We start from the raw sequence: 18,370 nt of genomic DNA, 5'->3' as shown, positions 1-18,370 counted from the left end.
TGTGGTTCGGCCATTAATCCTTCGAGCGGAGGTCTTAGCCCCTCTCTCCCAGAGGCTCCATACAGGTCTTAGCCCCTCGCCAAAGGCGATGAAGAAGAAGAACCCCCCCACTTGAGCTTGAGAAGGGTCAAACCCATTTTGGGCACCGCATCTCTGCGGTGATCGGCCCGGGGACTTTCCAGAGCCCAGACAAGTCCATTCATTACGTCCTAAGGCGTGACGACGAGACGCTTCCATTTCTTTAATTGAAACACGCAGTTGACACTTCTGCGTTCGATGTGGGACAAAACACGCAATAGGCACTTTCGCTTTTGGGGAAGCAAAAAGAGACGTACTAATCTTCGCGCCAGGAAGGGGTCGAACCTTCGACTTTCTGCTTAGGAAACAGACGCTCTATCCACTGAGCTACAGGCGCATAGCTTGGTAAATAAAAGGTCATAATAATAGTTTCCTTTCCCCTTTTTCTCTCCCCCCTCCGGCCTGTTCCCCCGACCGTCAGCGTAAAGCGTAGCCGAGATCCCGTCTCCGATCGGCGAGTTCCGCCGGCCGGAAGCCATGATGCGGGCGGTGATAGAGATGAGCACCCAGGGCAAGCCTCGCCTGGTCAGGTGCTACGACTTCCAGGTTTCCCTCTCCCATCTTCTACAGTTTTCCTTCCCATTCGTTTTGTTATGCGACAACCATGTTTCCTCTCCTTTCTTTGAAGGGCGTTTCATGCCTTTCCGGAGAATATTCTTTTAGTCAATTTTTGGATAGATATGCTGTCCCTTGCCTTTTTCATAGGTATTCTTGTGATGTTGCAAGCAGTAACGAGGCGCTTCTGGTGAAGACCACAGGGAGGCACCAAAGGAAACAGAGAAGAGCAGCTTATAGAAGGAGGACAGTGTAGTTCTACTCGGTTTTGATTGCAAAGAACCGAGGGGGAATGATTGTTCTGTTTGATGGAAAAGAAAAGCCTCGATTCTGTATTTGTTTGTCTTGTTGAAAAATTTGATGATTTAAAGAAGGAAAAAAAGTCATGATTATGCTCTAGAAAAGATGAGCTTTCATTTTCTCATTTATTTGTAGAAAATGAGAAGCCAATTCTCCAGAGGACCAGAGGATGGACAAGAATTATCCACATATTAAACTATTTTCTCCAATCCTCACTTGGAGCGTGTTTACGGCGTGAAGCGGAGAGTAATGCAGTTCTATCCATTTATATATCGTAGTTTAAGCTTATTTCCTGTCACTCGGTCCCATGGTCTAGTGGTTAGGACATTGGACTCTGAATCCAGTAACCCGAGTTCAAATCTCGGTGGGACCTTATTTTTGTTCCTATTTTCTTTGCGGCTTCAATCAAGATAAGAAGCCTCTAATCACTTCTCAAAACATGATATCCTTTTAACTCCTTGGACAATTTTTTTTGAAGACATTTTTCTAATAAAAGGAATAGTAACCAACAACTTCATATGGCTACATTGCTCAGAGAAAGTTGAAATCGCGGAGGGACCTTTATTCTTTTTCTGTTTTCTTTGTAGCTTCAATGAAGACAAGAAGCCTTTAATCACTTTTCAAAATAGGATATCCTTTTAACTCCTTGGACAATTGTTTTAAAGCATTTTTATAATAAAAGAAATAGTAACCAACAACTTCATATGGTTACATTTCTCAGAGAAATTTCGAAGCAGCTCTTTGTTCCGTGATTCAGAAAAAAAGTGACTGAGGAATGAAGAGAGCCGTAATGTGAAACCCAGTCATTTAATTTACATTTACCCGAATAGACCACCATCAAAGGATACATTACACAGCAAAAGATTGCAGCTAGATGTTCAGTAATTCAGAAACAAATTAATTGAGGAATGAAGAAGGCTGTAACGTGAAACCCAGTCATTCAATTTACATTCACCCAAAAAGACCACCAATGCAGGATACATTACACCGGAAAGAAATGCAGCTTGATGTTCAGTGATTCAAAAGGAAAAGGTGATTGAGGAATGAAGAAAGCCATAATGTGAAACCCAGTCATTCAATTTACATTTTCCCAAAAAGACCACCAATGAAGGATACATTACGCAGGAAAAATTGCAGCATGACGTTTTACAGGGGAAAAAAAAGGATAGATAAAATAAACAAACCGCAACCAATGAACCATCAGAACATCTATCACTGTGACCAACAATAGGTGCACAGATAACTTTCGGACCCACTATGGGTGGCCGCCTTGGAAACCTCTTTGCTCACCAAGTAATTTCATATACCAATGGAAAGAGAAAGAATTGATCTCAATGCAAGACATCAACTTCACTCCGTTTTGATGCTTGCAAATACAAATGGACTTCAGATGCCATGGGCAGGCACTCTAATGCTGAGCATACCAAAAATTATTATAGAAAGAATCATAAAAACCATCATCTTCAATCCTCAGTCTCATGTGCCCCAGATGGTTCTGGGAAGATCTCCCTTGATGGTCTCTTATGGGAGAACGAGTTCTCACCACCACTCCCTTGGGACCCTGATGTACCTGAACGCTTTAATATCTGTTCCTCCCTCGGCGGGGCTGTGACGGACACAATATCAGAGGAGCTGTGCCGCCAGCTTCCAAAGAAAGCAGCATTCCAAGAGCCCCGTGAGGAAGTAGCCCTCAGCTTGGCTGAGCCAGAATTGTTCTCCTCTCTTACCACCTTCAGAGGGTTCTCCAGTGCTTTTAGGATATATCTCATGAGTGGACGTTTGGAGGGCTTTGGATTCAGGCAGGACTTTGCCACAATAGCCATTGCCCAGACTTCCTCCAAGTGGTCCTCATCCACGATCAGGGATGGATCCACAATTTTTGCGATGAGCTCCTTCTCATAGATGTTGATGTAGCGCAATGTTTGTTCAATCCACTCATTGGTTGCAGCATCATTAGACCCACTGATGCCGAGCTTACCAGTGACTAGCTCGAGCAAAACCTTTCCCAGACAGTATACATCATAGGCACATGTCGCAGTAGAGGAGCCTGAGGATTCATTGAGCACATATGAGCAATATGATCAGTTCACTTTTGCAGAGAATGAAAAAGAAATAAGTTGAATGAAAATTTAACAAAGAACAAAAAGGGGTCATTCAGTAAGTTGGCGCACCAGAAATGACTTGTTCAGATGTCCTGTACATCATGGACAAAAAGAAAACATTGTTAGAACATGACAGGCCACTTCCTATTATACATACAACAAATAATAATGGTTAAGGTATTAGGATACTGGTGGTTATGGAACAATTTATTTAAGTTTCATGAAGGCGGAGAAAACATTGCAAGAATCAGTAGAAGAATTATCAAATATTATTTATATAGTAGACAGCAAATTATATATCTAAAGTCTAAAGAGGACAAGTATATTAATATTCCTAAATCTTTGTAAAAATTAAACTTATCACACAATTTTATTTTTTTATAAAAGTTTATATTCATTAATTTTTGTTTTAAAATGTTATTTAAATCACTACCATTGCAATAAAATTAAAAAAATAAAGGAATACATGGAAAAGATCTTGGTTCAAGTCCAAGCTGAATCTCTTCTTATGTAATTTTGTATGTCAAGAAACACCATAACTCCAACTGGTTTGTCATTTCATTCTTCATTCGCAATCTTGCCTTTCTGAAGAGCGCATAATACAGGGAGGCAGAAATATCCTCCATAGCTGGTGCATAAAAGTACAAATAGCTCCTCAATTGGAAATAGGATTTAGCCTTATGATTGCCTTCCTCTTCCACTTCGAGGAGGTTCATTTTTAAAACTAGAGAGGTGCTTCCCTACATGTTTGACATGGGTAATTCTTCCACCATTCTAGTAGGCCGGACATCATGAAGGTCATGCACATAATGGAAGTTACGACTCCTGTAGCCACGGTCTACATATGCTAGCATAAAATGACACCAAAACAAACACCAAGTGCTTGCTCGCTCATCTTCAAACTATGGCATTTTGTCATAGTTGATTTATCTTTCGGTCAATAAAGTAGTGCAGCTGCAGTTGAAACTTAACGCCTATTATGTCCTTGATAAGAACTTTGTCATAATATTCTGCTCCTAGTTGAATTAGATACTCCATGTATACATAGTTTTCAGTAAATTTTGCAGAACCCCTCTTAAAACTCTGCATTACACATGTTCTAATTATTGCAGTGCATATCCTACTATCAGCATGCAGCAGCGAAGGACCAACCTGGACCAAGTCACAAGTATTGATTTGCATATAAAGATGGTACACTGTAATCCAATTCTTACTTGGGCACTATTCAAATTAATATGTGATTTGTTTCAGCAGAATTCTTTCATAAATTGATTGTTCTCCTTGATCCACCATAGTATATCATCTTAAAAATGGCAACACTAGAAGACTGCTCATGAGTGGTTAATGACTGGCCACATTAACAATGGTTGTAACAATTGAGTAGAAATGGAAAGAATTACTTTGACCAAGCTTAAACTTAGCTGACCTCCCCTACGTAGTAATGCGAGACTGCTAACTAAACTCTTTAAACAAATAACAACTCCAATATCAAGTGAGAGAGCGGGAATTGGATGAGAATATATATAGAGCATGCCAACACCTTCTGCTTGCTCAAGCTTTTGATGGATGAACCTAAGGCATAATCTCTTCAAGGTAACAATATGTGAGTATTTTTTTTTTTTTGTGTGTGTGTGGGGGGGGGGGTGCGGAAAGCTTTTGTCAAAATGCACGACTTCCAAATTGACACCATATTTTTACCAAGAAAACTTCCAGCATGCATATTTTGACTTATATGATATTGACAATTCAACATGAACATATTTTCACATTAGCCATCATCACAAAGTATTATGTAAGGCTTGATTCAGGCACTATAAATCATGTAACCCTTCGTTGGTTAGAACACCAAATACAGTCCTTAATCTTCACATAGGGTGAAAGAGCAATGATCCTTGAAAGGAGATTTGATGAGCAATATTCATGACAATTGGATATTATGATGAATCTTTTTCGATAATAAGATTCGTAAGGAAGGAATAGAAAAGGGTATTAGTAGAAGAATGAGAGGGGGGAGGAGATCAAGGACTAAGGGTTACGAAGAACATAAATCACATATCCCCTTTTTGAATTTGATTTCCTTTTACAGCTAAAAAGTTTTCAAATATTGATACATGAGGAAAGAGAAGAAAGGAGGAAAGCGAAAGAAGTAGAAGAAGAAGAGGAGGACGAAGGAGTGGACAAAGGAGGAGGAAAACATGAGGAGGAGGGGGAGAAGAATTATGAATGTTTTAGATCAGAATCAGATCTAAGTATTGGGACTCAGGAAAGGAGAAAAGATGAAGAACAGAGACAAAAGAGGAATATGGAGGGTTCACTTAATTTGCAAAAATCATCAAGATACAGATACATTAGTTTGCCTCCCTTCAATCTTTTAAAATACAACCAAAACCCTCGTAAAAAGTACCCCAAATGGCCTTAATAAATAAATTAACCTACGGTTAACAACCACAACTATTATTCAAGCAACATGATTCAAAATACCCGAGTTTGCACCTTTTAAACAACTCCTTAGATTCATCCAAAAAAAATCCAAGAAATATAACAAAATTTTAAAAAAATCCTAAGCATGCCCCATCTATATCCCAACAACATTATGGCGACCATGGAAGAGGTAAAGATTCAAAAATTTTATTTGAAAGTTTAGTTGAATTTTTCTAAGGATGATTGGCCATTATATTAGAACTCAACAAATATTGTCTGTTCAGCTTTAGAAACATGACACATAAAAGAAGAGGGGGGCACCTCCTATGACAAGACAAAGCCTATACAAAGAATAAAAAGAAAAAAGTATTGAAGCAGAAAAGAAAAGACCCCACAAAATTCAGATCCGTATATAGCTTCATCTATAATGACAATTGGACCTCTCAAAAGCTTGACGCTAGTGACTTTACAATTTTCACAACATAATCTTCAGTTTCAATAGGAGTTCCGGATACTGATTTTACTTAATTTAGGACTCTAAAGCCAACAATAGCAATTATATAAATCATTAAAGAAAAACTAAAATATAACATCTAATTTAGACTTGCACTTCCTATTAACTCTTATGGCACAAACTCTTTCCTTGACAGTGTTTGGGTTCTTATGCCCTCAGATTTTTCAAACAAATAAACTTGATATCTTTGCACTAGACTTTCCACATGGTGAATCCGTATCAAACCAATGACAATGTTCAAGGATCATGATTATTAAGTCTGATCCATTCTCGATCCAACCTAAAAAATTGGGTTCTTGTGATTTTATATTTCTAAACAAGGTATCCACAAGATTTCATCTCTTGTAGTTTTTTAATTACACTCATTGCTTTTCTCATCATTTACATCGGTCAGTATACCACACTTTCTGGTCAAGATTCCAATTATTCCAAATGGCATTCTCTCTATCTCTCTCTACGTGTGCGTATGTTGGACAAGCTGAATAGTTCGCACTTCAGACTCATTTGATATAATAACATGAAGCAATCTTTTTGAATTTCCAACAGTGTCATTGATGTTTCTACAAGACATGTTAGTTCAAATCTCCAAGAAAATACATCCATATTGCCTCAGGAAATGTCTATTGTTAACAGACTAAAAATTTGTAGTTATTTCATAGCTCAAGGATTCCCACCAACCCCACCCCCCAAATTCTAGTATCTAGGTGGCAACCCAATATGCACACTACAGATTGCAACAGTATCAAACTTATAAATAAAACTAATCCACAAAAAAAAAAGAAATATAATTACTTCTAATAGAAAATTACTTACTCAACTGCCTTTGTTTATAACTTAATGCAAGTGAACACTAGCCCATATCATAGCATTAACAAAAGTTGGATATCAGAAAAAAAATTTAAATGATGGGTAACGAATATTAAGGTCAGAATAACTATAACAAGATACAAAATAAATGAAAAATAGTCAGGAAGATGCACAGAGATATAAAGAGAAACCAGCTTACAAATACCAGCTTGCTATCCTAGATATTAGAATATACGGTATGGCAAAGATACATCACAACAGACACTTACTGTGACAATCTCAATATCCTGGTGATGACATTCTGGTGGCCTTCCCCTTCCTGAGTACATACATCACTCAAACTTCCAAGCCGCACTTCAAACTTATCATCAAGGAGAATACTGCTTGCCTGAATATCTCTGCAGCCACACGAGAATCTCAGTTGGTCATAGCTAGATAAATTTCTCCCCCTTTTTTTACTGCAACAACTTGGTCAAAATTGGCTCTGACATGCAAGTAGCATTTGAATCTAATAAATCAAATTTGTCAAGTAGAGGCAGAAAGTTCCTTGCTATGCAATATGCTATAGGATTTTGATGTTAAAAGATTTTTTTAAAGGAAAATGGACCCTTTCTAAGATGAATTGCAGGCTCAAATCAAGCTAGCTTAAAGTTTGCTACAAGTCAGCAATAACTTGATATGACCCACATTCTCTAAATGTGACCAAGCAATATGCCATAATAGTGTGTTTGCTCAAACAGAATGGACTTAGCAACTGAAATTTGATAGAAACTTATTTTCTTGTTTTCTAGTTGCTGGCAAGAAATGGTCCAAGCAATTTTGAAAATGCAATGTTACACCTTATATATTTTAGATCGTAATAACTAATTTATACAGCAATATCTCCTCAATGTTATAAGTTATATATACACATAAGCATGAAACTATGGATGACAAATGTAGTGTGTATTAGGTCAAAGAAGGGAACCATATGTCTTTGATCTTGACATTTTCTAATCTATCTGCTGTAAACTTCAACTAATTGCATAACCATAGCCATGACCATCCAGCCTTGTTCCAACTACTTGGATTCAGCTCATGGATCCTGATACTCCAAGAAGTCCTCTTTAGGGCAACTCTAATGTTATCCAAATTACAAGGGCATTAGGTTTGTTGCTGGAAATTGGACCCAGGGGCGGCCGCAGACCAAGGAGGAGGAGCTCCGACGAACACTGGCGGGCGGCGGTCCGTCGGCGAGCGACGTCCTCCGTGGAGGCCTGCAAAAAGCCGGTGGCCGGGGTTTCCGGCGCCGGCCCTCCGATGCTTAAGTCAGAGAGGGACTTAATTTTGGAGAAGGAGATAGACTGTATGTAGAAGTCCGAAGCCCTCCCTTGGAAGGAAAAAGCCCCTTTTTTAGAGGAAGAAGCTCCCCTTTTATAGGGGAAGTGCCAGGGTTACCTATGATGTGACTGAGCGAATTAATGGATTACCGTCACGATTCGACGTGGGCGTAGAAGTAATGAGTTGCCGTGGATGGTCCGTTCCCATCATGGGAGGAGATGGCATGCAGCCAGAGTTTGCTTGTGGCGCGCAGTACAGTCCATTCTTGGGAATGGTGAGGCGTTGACAGTCGTAGCAGGGTATGGTCCCTGGTTGATATGTCGTAGCGTGGCCGGCAAGTAAAGCATGGTGCGGTAAGACTGCTGCAGGGCATGGCCGCAGCATGTGGACGACGAGGTCGGCCTTCTGAGGTCAGCTTGGCCTTCTGAGCTCAGCAGCCTTTTGGTCTCGGCATTCTGTGCTCGGCCTTCTGAGCTAGGCAGCCTTCTGTGCTCGGCCTTCTGATCTCGGCCTTCTGTGCTCGGCCTTCTGAGCTCGGCAGCCTTCTGTGCTCGGCCTTCTGAGCTAGGCAGCCTTCTGTGCTCGACCTTTTGGTCTCAGCCTTCTGTGCTCGGTCTTCTGAGCTCGGCAGCCTGCATGAGCTCGGCAGCCTTCTGAGCTCGGCAGCCTGCATGAGCTCGGCCTGAATGAGCTCGGCAGCCTTCTGTGCTCGGCCTTTTGAGCTCAGCTCGGCCTTCTGGTCTCGGCCTTTTGAGCTCGGCTCGGCCTTCTAAGCTTGGCTCGGCCTTCTGGTCTCGGCCTTTTGAGCTCGGCTCGGCTTTCTGAGCTCGGCTCGGCCTTCTGAGCTCGGCTCGGCCTGCATGAGCTCAGTCTTCTGAGCTCGGCAGCCTTCTGAGCTCGGCAGCCTTCTATGCTCGGCAGCCTTCTGGGCTCGGCTTGCATGAGCTCGGCTCGGCCTTCTAAGCTCGGCTCGACCTGCATGAGCTCGGTTTTCTGAGCTCGGCAGCCTAGATGAGCTCGGCAGCCTTCTAATTTGGGTGCTTTAATTTGTGGGTGGTCCATTTTTCCCCCCAACAAGGTTCATTGTTTTGTAACACTTATTTGGTTGTATGCTTAAAAAAATAAATAAATAGTTCCATTTTCAGGACTCAATACTAGCATCTGGATGTAAAATCCTAAGTTTCTAGCATAAGGACATGGAACCTGCAAAGATGCATGACCTGACATTCTTTTGTATGCAACTAGGGATTTTACTGTACCCCAAAAATGTGGTGCTATAGGTTGAAGGTGTTTGAAATTTGCAAGCAAGAAATACCATTAAAAACAATGCACTAATTGATGACAAAAATGGGACACAAAAATTCATTGATTAATATAAGAAAGAGAATAGAGGAGGTGATAAAGTTAATCCAGAGAAGACCAAGGCAAGAAAATTGACAAGCAAGAACTAACTAGGTAATAGTTATTAGACTTAAAGCTGGAAGAATTTCAAGGTAGTACAAGGATTGAAGATCAGATAAATGGCACATGCGGTTACAAGATCGGATGACAAATCTCAAGTTTCAAGTTATTAAGCAGAAAATGAGGTAAGGCCAACCTATAAAAATCACTAAGTATGAATATCGATAAAGTCATGAACAAGGGCAAAGCCAGGATTCTTTCCTTCGCGGTGGGGCAATAATATAGACCAGGAAAAAAACAATAAGAGTCTACTTTTAAGAATTTTATTAAATAAAAATAAATATCAAAGTTACTTTCAAACATATAATATCAAAATGACTGCATGTACATGCACAAACATATTAATCCATGATTCAAATCTCAAAGATCAAACAGGTGTGTCTGTATGTACATGTGTATATGTATGCAATATCTTTTATAAGAAAAGGAGAACATAAAGGGAAATCAAGATTTAAACTCATAAATTTAAAGAAACAATGTACCTCTTTCAGACTAAATTAGAAAATCTCCACCCCACCCCCTATGGTGTCTTTTATAGATCGTTTAGTCCAGTTTAGTTCATGACATAAAAGAGATTGTGAATTAGATTGCCTGGTATGATAACAAATCTGATTTATACCCAAAAAGATTCCCACATAAGGCCGAAGACATCTCTAGTCAACTTGTCAATATAATCATAGGTAATTTTATGAAAAGGCACCCACCCCCTAAAAGTTTCCCATCCATTTTATCTTGTTGAGAAAGTTATATTATTTTGATTCTTCCTTCTACGTTTAGCGTTATAACTCTGGATGATAAGAAAAGAGCATTTAAAATGGTAATCAATAACTAATTAAAAAATAAGCATTAGCAACCTGATAATGTAGGAGTGATAAAGTAAGCAAAGAACTTTTGGGGGGTGGAGTGCAAATATTTTGGTGTGGGGCAGTAGAAATTAATGGCTCCACAGAGGGTTTTGGGAATCTTAGACATGGCATGGGTCCCATCGCATCCCCAGATCCATCCCTGGTCATGACTCATAAATGGTTCCATGCAAGCATTATGTCAAGCAAAGAGAAAGCATAGATATTTGATCAAGAGGCAAGATAGAAGATTATATCAATATAATAGAATGATGTAAATAATTTCGGGATCTAGGAAACTGCAAGAGTGGACAATGGATAATGATTTTCATCAATACTAGGAAGGTCAATAACAGTCAAAATGGTCAATTAAGGGCTGAATATTTACTTGATTAAAAAAATAAAGAGATGACAAATGAAATTAATATTTATAGGATAAAATAGATTAGTTGATAGTGGGCACTAGACAAATGCAAGATTTGCACAATATTGTTTTGATTAACAACGACAATGCACATAATATTAGTGTCTTAACCTAAGGAAGTTAAGGTAAAGAAGATCAATCTGCCAAAGAATGATCAAGAGCCAGTACTGAAGTACAAGTTTTCCAAAAGAAAATAAGAAGCCCCAAAAATCCTTAAAGTGGGATTGAGACATGCAACAAGATAGCGGGAAGAACCAAAAATGTAGAAGGCCTAAGGATGATACTAGAGGCTAAAATCAAAGATCTTCAAGGGATCCAACACAATTAGAATTTAGATGCATAAACCTAAAGACATATGGCACTAGCAAGCAAGAATGGCAAAACCCCAATAAGAGCAAGTATTGGACATTTGATTAGCCCCAGAGGACTTCAAACTCTTTTGAAGTTTTAAAATGAGAAAAATAACATTCACAGTCCAATCATCAATTCTCAAAGAGGTTTTATTAGCTGTAAGGAGGTAGAATGCAAATGTTGCCAATCAAATTTCATAATATAATAGACAATGGGCACCAAGATGCTTGGAATCCAATATGAAGAAGAAACAGCTAATCAGAAGAAGTCCCTAGAGGAAGGATTTGAGAAGAGTTCAGAAGAAAATATACAAACTTTGAACTACCTATTCTTGGATTTATTTGTTGTTCAATAAAACCACTAAAGTTTATGCAATAAAAAAAATCAGAAAATTCCATTGATAAAAATGGATTGAATAAAATGTTGGCATAAGCAAAATAGTTTTTGGGCATATAAATTTTTCAGATGGTCCTGTTACTATTGAATAAAGGGATAAGAGAAAATAAAGGCTACCTTTGTCATATGCACCACTGACATGTTAGCAAGTTTTTAGTAAACTTCTGATAGTTGTTCATGCAAAAGAATAATCTAACTAAAATGATTGTTATTACTACAACAAAGTGTGAGCAATACCTATGAACCAGAGGTGGGATACACTCATGATGCAGATAACATAGAGCTTCAGCCACCCCTATTGCAATCTTCAATCTCTTAATCCAATCCAATGACTGCAGTCCTTCTTCTTCCTCTCCCGACTTTCTATGCAGCGCATTCGATAGGTCACCGTTAGGTACATATTTGTATACAAGGAGCTTCTCATTCTCATTATCCAAAAAGTGTCCTAGGAATGGCACCAGCCTCTCGTGCAAACCTCTGGAAAATAAATCTAGTTCCACGGCATGAGCTTCTTTCCTGACTGTCCGCACATTGATCCTCTTCACCACCACAGGAATGCCATTCTCCAAAACACCATGGTAGAGATCCCCTGAGCGCCCATGCTTGATAAGGTTTTTGCCGCTGAAGTCCGCAGTCGCCCGAACCAACTGCTCGTAGGTGTAGGCCTCCCCCACAGCTGACAAATTCACAGAGACTGCAGAAGGCTGTGCTCCAGAAGGGCCTGCATTCCCGCTGCTCGTCCTCCGTTCGGCTTTCTGGCCTCCACATTTCATCGCACACAGCACAATCACGAGAACCAAAATAACAATTAACAGAAGCCCCCCGATAACCCCTATCAAGATATACTTCAACTTTCTGTTGCTCTTCCCACTGGAAGAACTTGTTGGAGCCGGAGCAATACCTGGGGTTACCGCGCCATAATAAGGCAGCCTTCTTTGCAAATAGAACTCCTGACAATCAGTCAAATTCCTCTGATTCGAGGCATTGCGGAAGCAGTTCGATCCAAAAGAGAAATTTTTGCTGCTGCCATGAACAGGCAATGCGCCTTGGAAGTAATTATCGGAGATATCGGCCACACTAAACCTTGTGAAAACGACAGCAAACCCTGAAGAAATCGACCCGTAAAAGAGATTGTTGGAGAGATTGAACCCAGCACCACTGGCATTGGCATTGGCATTGGCAACGGCGGGCACAAGGTCTGGAAGCGTGCCAGTGAGGTTGTTATAGGAAATATCAAGAAACCGCAGCTCGGACAGTGACCACAGCGAGTCCGGCAAGCCGCCCGAGAAGTTGTTGTGGCTCAGCGTAAGAGACCTGAGCCGGGAGAGACCGGAGAAAAGGCTGCTGGCGAGAAGGCCAGAGAGGGAGTTGCTGCCCAGGTTGAGAACTCGGAGGCTCCTGAGGTTCCTGAGATCGTCGGGGAGGGCGTCGGCGAGAGAATTGAAGCTGAGATCGAGGGAGGCAAGGAAGGAGAGATCGCCAAGCTGGGCCGGGACCGATCCGGTGAGGCTGTTGTTGGAGAGGATCAGGGTGTTGAGCTTCGGGAGGGTGCCGAGAGCGAGGGGGATGGGGCCGGTGAGGAAGTTGGAGGAGAGGTCGAGGTAGGAGAGGTTGGCGAGGGAGGCGAGGGAGGCGAGGGATGCCGGGATGGCCCCGGAGAGCGAGTTGTGTGAGAGGTCGAGGACCGAGAGGTTGCCGAGCTGGCCGAGGGTCGGTGGGATGTTGCCGCTGATGGCGTTGCCGGCAAGGGAGAGCACGGCGAGGCCGGTGGCGCTTCCGAGAGAGTAGGGAATAGGGCCGGAGATGGCAGCGTCGGAGAGGTCGAGGGTGGAGAACACCGGCCGGAGGCGGCGGCCGAGCCAGTCCGGGATGGGGCCGGGGAGGGCGAACCCGGTCGCGTTGAAGGATTCGAGCCGGGAGAGTTTCCGGAGCCCGTCAACAGCGAACCGGGGATTGAGCCGTCCAAGCCGGGTGCGGCGGAGACCGGAGAGATTCAATGAGACAACCCGGCCGGCGCGGCACCGGACTCCAGTCCAGGCTGAGCACGGGTCGGTCCGGCGGGGCCAGTCCCGAGCCCGGAGACCGAGCGAGGCCCTCAAGCTATATAACCCAGCGAGATCGGCCTTCGACGTTAGGTTCTGCCCTAATGCCGGCGCGAAGAGCCCTGCCGCGAGCAGGACGAGCATAAACGGCGCTAACGGCGAGGGCATGACGGCTAAGCGGACGTCGATCCGGGGCACATCAGCGGGTGGTGAACCATGGTACGGTGTGCGTCAACGTCGTCCGGTGTTCCCCTTTCTTCTTCCTCTTCTTCGCTGCCACTCCGTTGCGGCGGCTATGGACGGGGACCCCTATCTCGGTGGCCTTTTTTTCTTTTTTTCCTAATTTCGTGAAAATAGTTGTAAATAAGAAAAACAGGGAAGAAAAATGGAAACAAAGAATAAAAAGTGGGCACCAGCTAGTTTCCCTTCACAGCTACTCCCAGTTAAAACCCGGTATTAATGCAAATGAAGATCTCAACCACCTCACTCTTCCTGCTCTCCACTCTCATCGAAATTTTTCTCTCGTATTTTTTTTTAAAAAAAAATTCTACTCTCCAGGTAATACTTTCTAATAATTTCTTCTAGTAGTAGCCGGAGGGCGTGAGGAGGAACCGGGATTGGCCGGTGGCCGGGAGGGGGAGTGCAGAGTATTTAGAAGGGAGGGAGAGGGGGGTTGACTCGACGGGAAAACCGGGAGGGACAGCTAGGATGTGAGCTTGGCGAATTGATTAATATGGAAATTGTGTGGCTCTTTTTATTTATATCATGATTAATAGATTTGCTACTCTTTCTTATTTTTTGTTTTCTGATGACGAGGATTTTCCATTGATGGAGCAGGCGAAGGGGGTGTTTAGAGGGAGGTCCGTATCAGAGGCTTTTAAATCCTCCGGTTTCAATCTTTCGCACTGAAAAGAGTGCGGGCTGCGATGAGTCCATACGTTCTGACTAAAAAGCCCCTATAGTAATGGTGGAATTACTGTAACTACCACTTGCACTGTGAGTGCGGGAGTTGAGGACTCGAGAGGAGGATGGTAATTTGGGAGTTTCCGAGGAGAAAATAGTGGTAATTTGGTCCGAATACAGGCGGTCAAAGTGTCGCTGGCAGCGCCGTAGGAGGGAAGGAGAAGGTGGAGAGGGGGGGGGGATGCGATGACGTGGCGAGATTTAGTGTCGTGAGATGGGACCCAGAGGCGCCGCGTCCCGTGAGTGGCTGGTCGTCGCATACCGGCGACCTTTACGCGTCGGCGCCTCAATCCACGTCATGGATTTTCTCCAATAAGATTTTCACACGTGGATCTAGCTTGGTGCCGCCACTTTCTACTGTGATGCCCATTTCCGCACCCTCTTGCTGACAGAAGGGCCCCACTGAGTACGTCCCGACATGGCAGTTCACATCTGGCTTGGGTTTTTTTACAATTTGAAGGTGGGTGAAAATTTTTGTTGCTTTTGTTTAATCGATTTCATCTAGGTAGTACATGGTCAAAGTTAAAGATTCGTACATGATTGGGCAATTGTCCTATTTCCGTGCCATCTTTATCCCTTGTCACAGATTGTTTTATATTGGTAGATACCGTGATGCAATGATTTTTTTTTTATTATTATTTATTTGTGTGTGAGCGAAAGAGCTAGTGGTGTAATTGTCTCGGGACAGCTTCATCTTATTCGTATGAACCTATATATAATTATAATTTACATATCAAAAGATCTTGTTTGAGTTTGTCAGTTGTCACTGTTTGAAAACAATGGTATGGTAATTTTTAATTTAGGTAGCAATGCCAAAAAATTATGGTCTTGGTTCATTATATTATGTCGGCTAGCCAAAATGGCTACTTATAGTTGTCATGGCATAGTTATATTGTCATAAAAAAAAATTATGTTCTTCAAAATTGGCTTTCATTATAATATGGTAATTCCTATTAATTATCAATATTTATTTTTCAATAATAATCAATTCTTGTATTGTTATTGATGATGTTTATTGATAATATTTATAGATAGTTATATTTTGTAAAGAAATAAAGTAGGAAGACAATTACCAAGATTGAAATCTTAGATCTTTCCCAAATGGAGGAAGTGCTAACCAAGCTTAATTAAGAGGAGATATATGCTCCAAAACCAAATCCAACTATATATACCTTCATATTTGCAAATTTATTGTATAATACCAAATTTGCTAGACCATGTACTAGTTTTGTATTTCTTGAAAAATGGTGTAACTTGCATCTATTTCTTTGTTCATAAAGCCATGACTGATTATGTCCTAGAAAAGTATGAGCTGCCGCATGTCAAAAGGTTTACGAAAACATCTTATATTGCTGGCATGGCAACTATAAGAAGTCATAAGAAGTGATCAAAATATTTTACAAGTTGAAAAAATTGAGTCAAGATTAGTGTCTATATTTTAATCATAGAGTAATGTGGCCTATAATTAATATTAAGAATGAAGTGGTAGGCATGTTACATCCAACAAACCAAATTAAGAGTGATGAGGATAGTCAAATCAAGAAAATTAGGAGTTTGAGCCACTATTCTAGTTCTGAAGGTTGAAGAATGAAAACAATATCAAAAGATAAAATGATTGATAAATATAGAAGTTATATCAAAACAATATTTCCTTGAGAACGGCAATGAGAACCAATGGAAGTTTATGCTCATTTGACATGTGGAACACTTGTTGCGTGGGATTGAAGGTCTCCTGACAAACATAAAGTTGAATGATAAAGATATAAAAGATAAATAAAACCGATGATATACTTTTCAGTTGGATAAAATATTTTGATATTTTCCACAAAGTCTGCATTTTTTTTTTGGGTACCTTAACTCGTACGTCAAAACATAAACTATAGACCAATCTTCTCCAAGTGGGACGAAAAAACTCCATGCTCGGAGTTGAAAGATGAGGTCCAGGAAAATGGGAGCTTTACAAGAGAAAAGCATCAAAACACTGTCCTGGGGATAGAATAGCCTGCGAGCTTGTTATGGCTTTTGTTATCAGCTCTCGTTGTTATTGAGAGGATCGATGCTGCCAAGTGAGAGTTCAATGGGATGGAACTGCGTCTGATTGAAGCATAGAGCTAATAAATAGTTCTGTTGGATATCTAAGAAGGTAGCAGGCGGTTCTTCTGCAGTTTGTAATTCCTCCTCTCTTCTGTCCTTAACCTACTCTACCTAGAAGACCCGAAGACGTTGCCAAGGTCTATACTGCTTTCCATGAACACCATTTCTAAATCCCACTTGATTAGATGGGTCTTGTTTCAAGAGGCATTCATTGTATTCCGGGGGTGAAGGGTGAGATGGATAACATTGATGTAGTTTGTCAAAGATACTACGAGATTGTTAGTAGACTCTATTAGTTGGTTGTACCAAAAAGTTAAGAATCGAGTCTCGCCTACACTTATCTAAAAGTAATGAGGGATGGTAGGATTGGAGGACGGATATTGCTGGCATCCGTTGCTCATTAAAAGTGAAAAGAGTCAATGATGGAAGTACTTTCTTGCTTTACAAACTGCGATGATGCTTGTACTGCATGGATCAAACATATGATAACCAATTGATGATAGTCAACTCTATGATGATTCGGTGCTTCAACGTTTTTATACTAGACGTAATCATGCAATGCATGGCACATTTTAGTAGCTGCTGATCTAATTTGGCTCATGGACCCTTCAAGAGTAACTTCAAGAATTTTGGTCCCAGTTAGGCTCAAACTAAATATTATAAGTACTTTAGTTTACATGCATGCACGCATGAGTGCACCCATGCATTTGTGAATGTATTTATGCATGCATTTATGAATGTATTTATGCATGCATCCATATAGGCATGCATACACATGCATTTATGTATGCATATATGTATGCCTGCACGTGTGTGTAGATTGGTGAACAAGAATCTAGTAGATTGTATTTCAAATCGAATTCAATCAGGTAAAATTAAAAGACGATAGCTCCAAATTGGTGATCCGAGTTGATAAATATGATCTATCATTTTTAAATTATTTACAAACCAATAATTGCATGATTTGAAGATCATTAATATAAGTAATTAAAAATAAATATTTAAATAATATAAAATAATATCTATCTTTTAATGCTTGATGCACAAGATAGAGTTTTTTGGATCATAGGAATTTTAGTTTATAAAAAATTTAGAGATGGTAAATTATACTCAATGGCTTGAATCACCAGTGTCATACTCCCCCCCTCCTCTTCATGTTTCCATTTCGTTTAACTGAAGTCAACTTGAAATATAGTTAAGCGGATCCCAATCTAACCTCCCCTCTATATTAGCTGGACTATATATTATATATTAAATATTTCATAAAAGATTTAATGATCATAAAATAAATGCCGTGATGTCTAAGTCACAAATCTATACTGTTGATTATGATTTGACACTTATAATTTTGACTGTGAGCAGAAGATATGCCTTCGTCTATGATGATTAATGGTAATAATATTATATTGATGGCACCATTATGAACATGTAGTATACTTGGCACTTACGAGAAAATTATGCTTCAATATACATGGTTGTGTGTAGGTAGGAAAGGGAGGAGGAGAGAGATAAATACATGCATGTATAGCGAATAAGAGGATATGTGTTACATAGGTCTCTAATGGCTTATATAAAGACATTACATTGATAGTAAATTTATGAGTAAAATTACAAAAATATTTCTAAGATTTACATTTATTACACTTACATCAAATAGTTGGAAAAATCTATACTTATACCTAGTTGAATTAATGGCATCA

General features: G+C 40.5%; 1 protein-coding gene, 1 long non-coding RNA gene and 2 other non-coding genes across 4 annotated transcripts; 2 read left to right on the top strand and 2 right to left on the bottom strand.

Annotated features, from left to right (window-relative positions):
• Positions 1-342: 342 nt before the first annotated feature.
• Positions 343-415, bottom strand: TRNAR-CCU. Its single transcript has one exon. It is a non-coding gene; the product is annotated as a tRNA-Arg (tRNA).
• Positions 416-435: 20 nt separating this feature from the next.
• LOC103707609 lies at positions 436-1,037 on the top strand. Its single transcript, XR_604166.3, has 2 exons — positions 436-624; positions 808-1,037. It is a non-coding gene; the product is annotated as an uncharacterized LOC103707609 (long non-coding RNA).
• A 197-nt stretch (positions 1,038-1,234) lies between these two features.
• Positions 1,235-1,306, top strand: TRNAQ-CUG. The gene has a single exon. It is a non-coding gene; the product is annotated as a tRNA-Gln (tRNA).
• Positions 1,307-1,948: 642 nt separating this feature from the next.
• Positions 1,949-14,460, bottom strand: LOC103707610 (probable LRR receptor-like serine/threonine-protein kinase At2g16250). The gene is made up of 4 exons (XM_008792158.4): positions 11,809-14,460; positions 7,047-7,175; positions 3,105-3,127; positions 1,949-2,980 (listed from the first exon to the last, which is right to left on the bottom strand). The coding sequence occupies exons 1-4, from the start codon at positions 13,779-13,781 to the stop codon at positions 2,397-2,399; spliced, it is 2,709 nt and encodes a 902-aa protein (XP_008790380.2). The 5' UTR covers positions 13,782-14,460; the 3' UTR covers positions 1,949-2,396.
• Positions 14,461-18,370: the final 3,910 nt, after the last annotated feature.

This window comes from Phoenix dactylifera, chromosome 6, assembly GCF_009389715.1.
Source record: "Phoenix dactylifera cultivar Barhee BC4 chromosome 6, palm_55x_up_171113_PBpolish2nd_filt_p, whole genome shotgun sequence".
NCBI lineage: Eukaryota > Viridiplantae > Streptophyta > Magnoliopsida > Arecales > Arecaceae > Phoenix > Phoenix dactylifera.
The sequence above is the reverse complement of the archived record's forward strand: the minus strand, read 5'-3'. Positions and strand labels throughout refer to the sequence as shown.

Bases quoted from the DNA above. Each gene is read 5' to 3' on its own strand.
- LOC103707610 (XM_008792158.4), bottom strand. From the start codon at position 13,781: ATGCCCTCGCCGTTAGCGCCGTTTATGCTCGTCCTGCTCGCGGCAGGG. The intron at 7,176-11,808 runs GTATTGCTCACA...GTGTGGCTGCAG, and splicing joins ATCCCACCTCTGGTTCATAG to AGATATTCAGGCAAGCAGTA. The intron at 2,981-3,104 runs GTGCGCCAACTT...ATGAATCCTCAG, and splicing joins ATCTGAACAAGTCATTTCTG to GCTCCTCTACTGCGACATGT.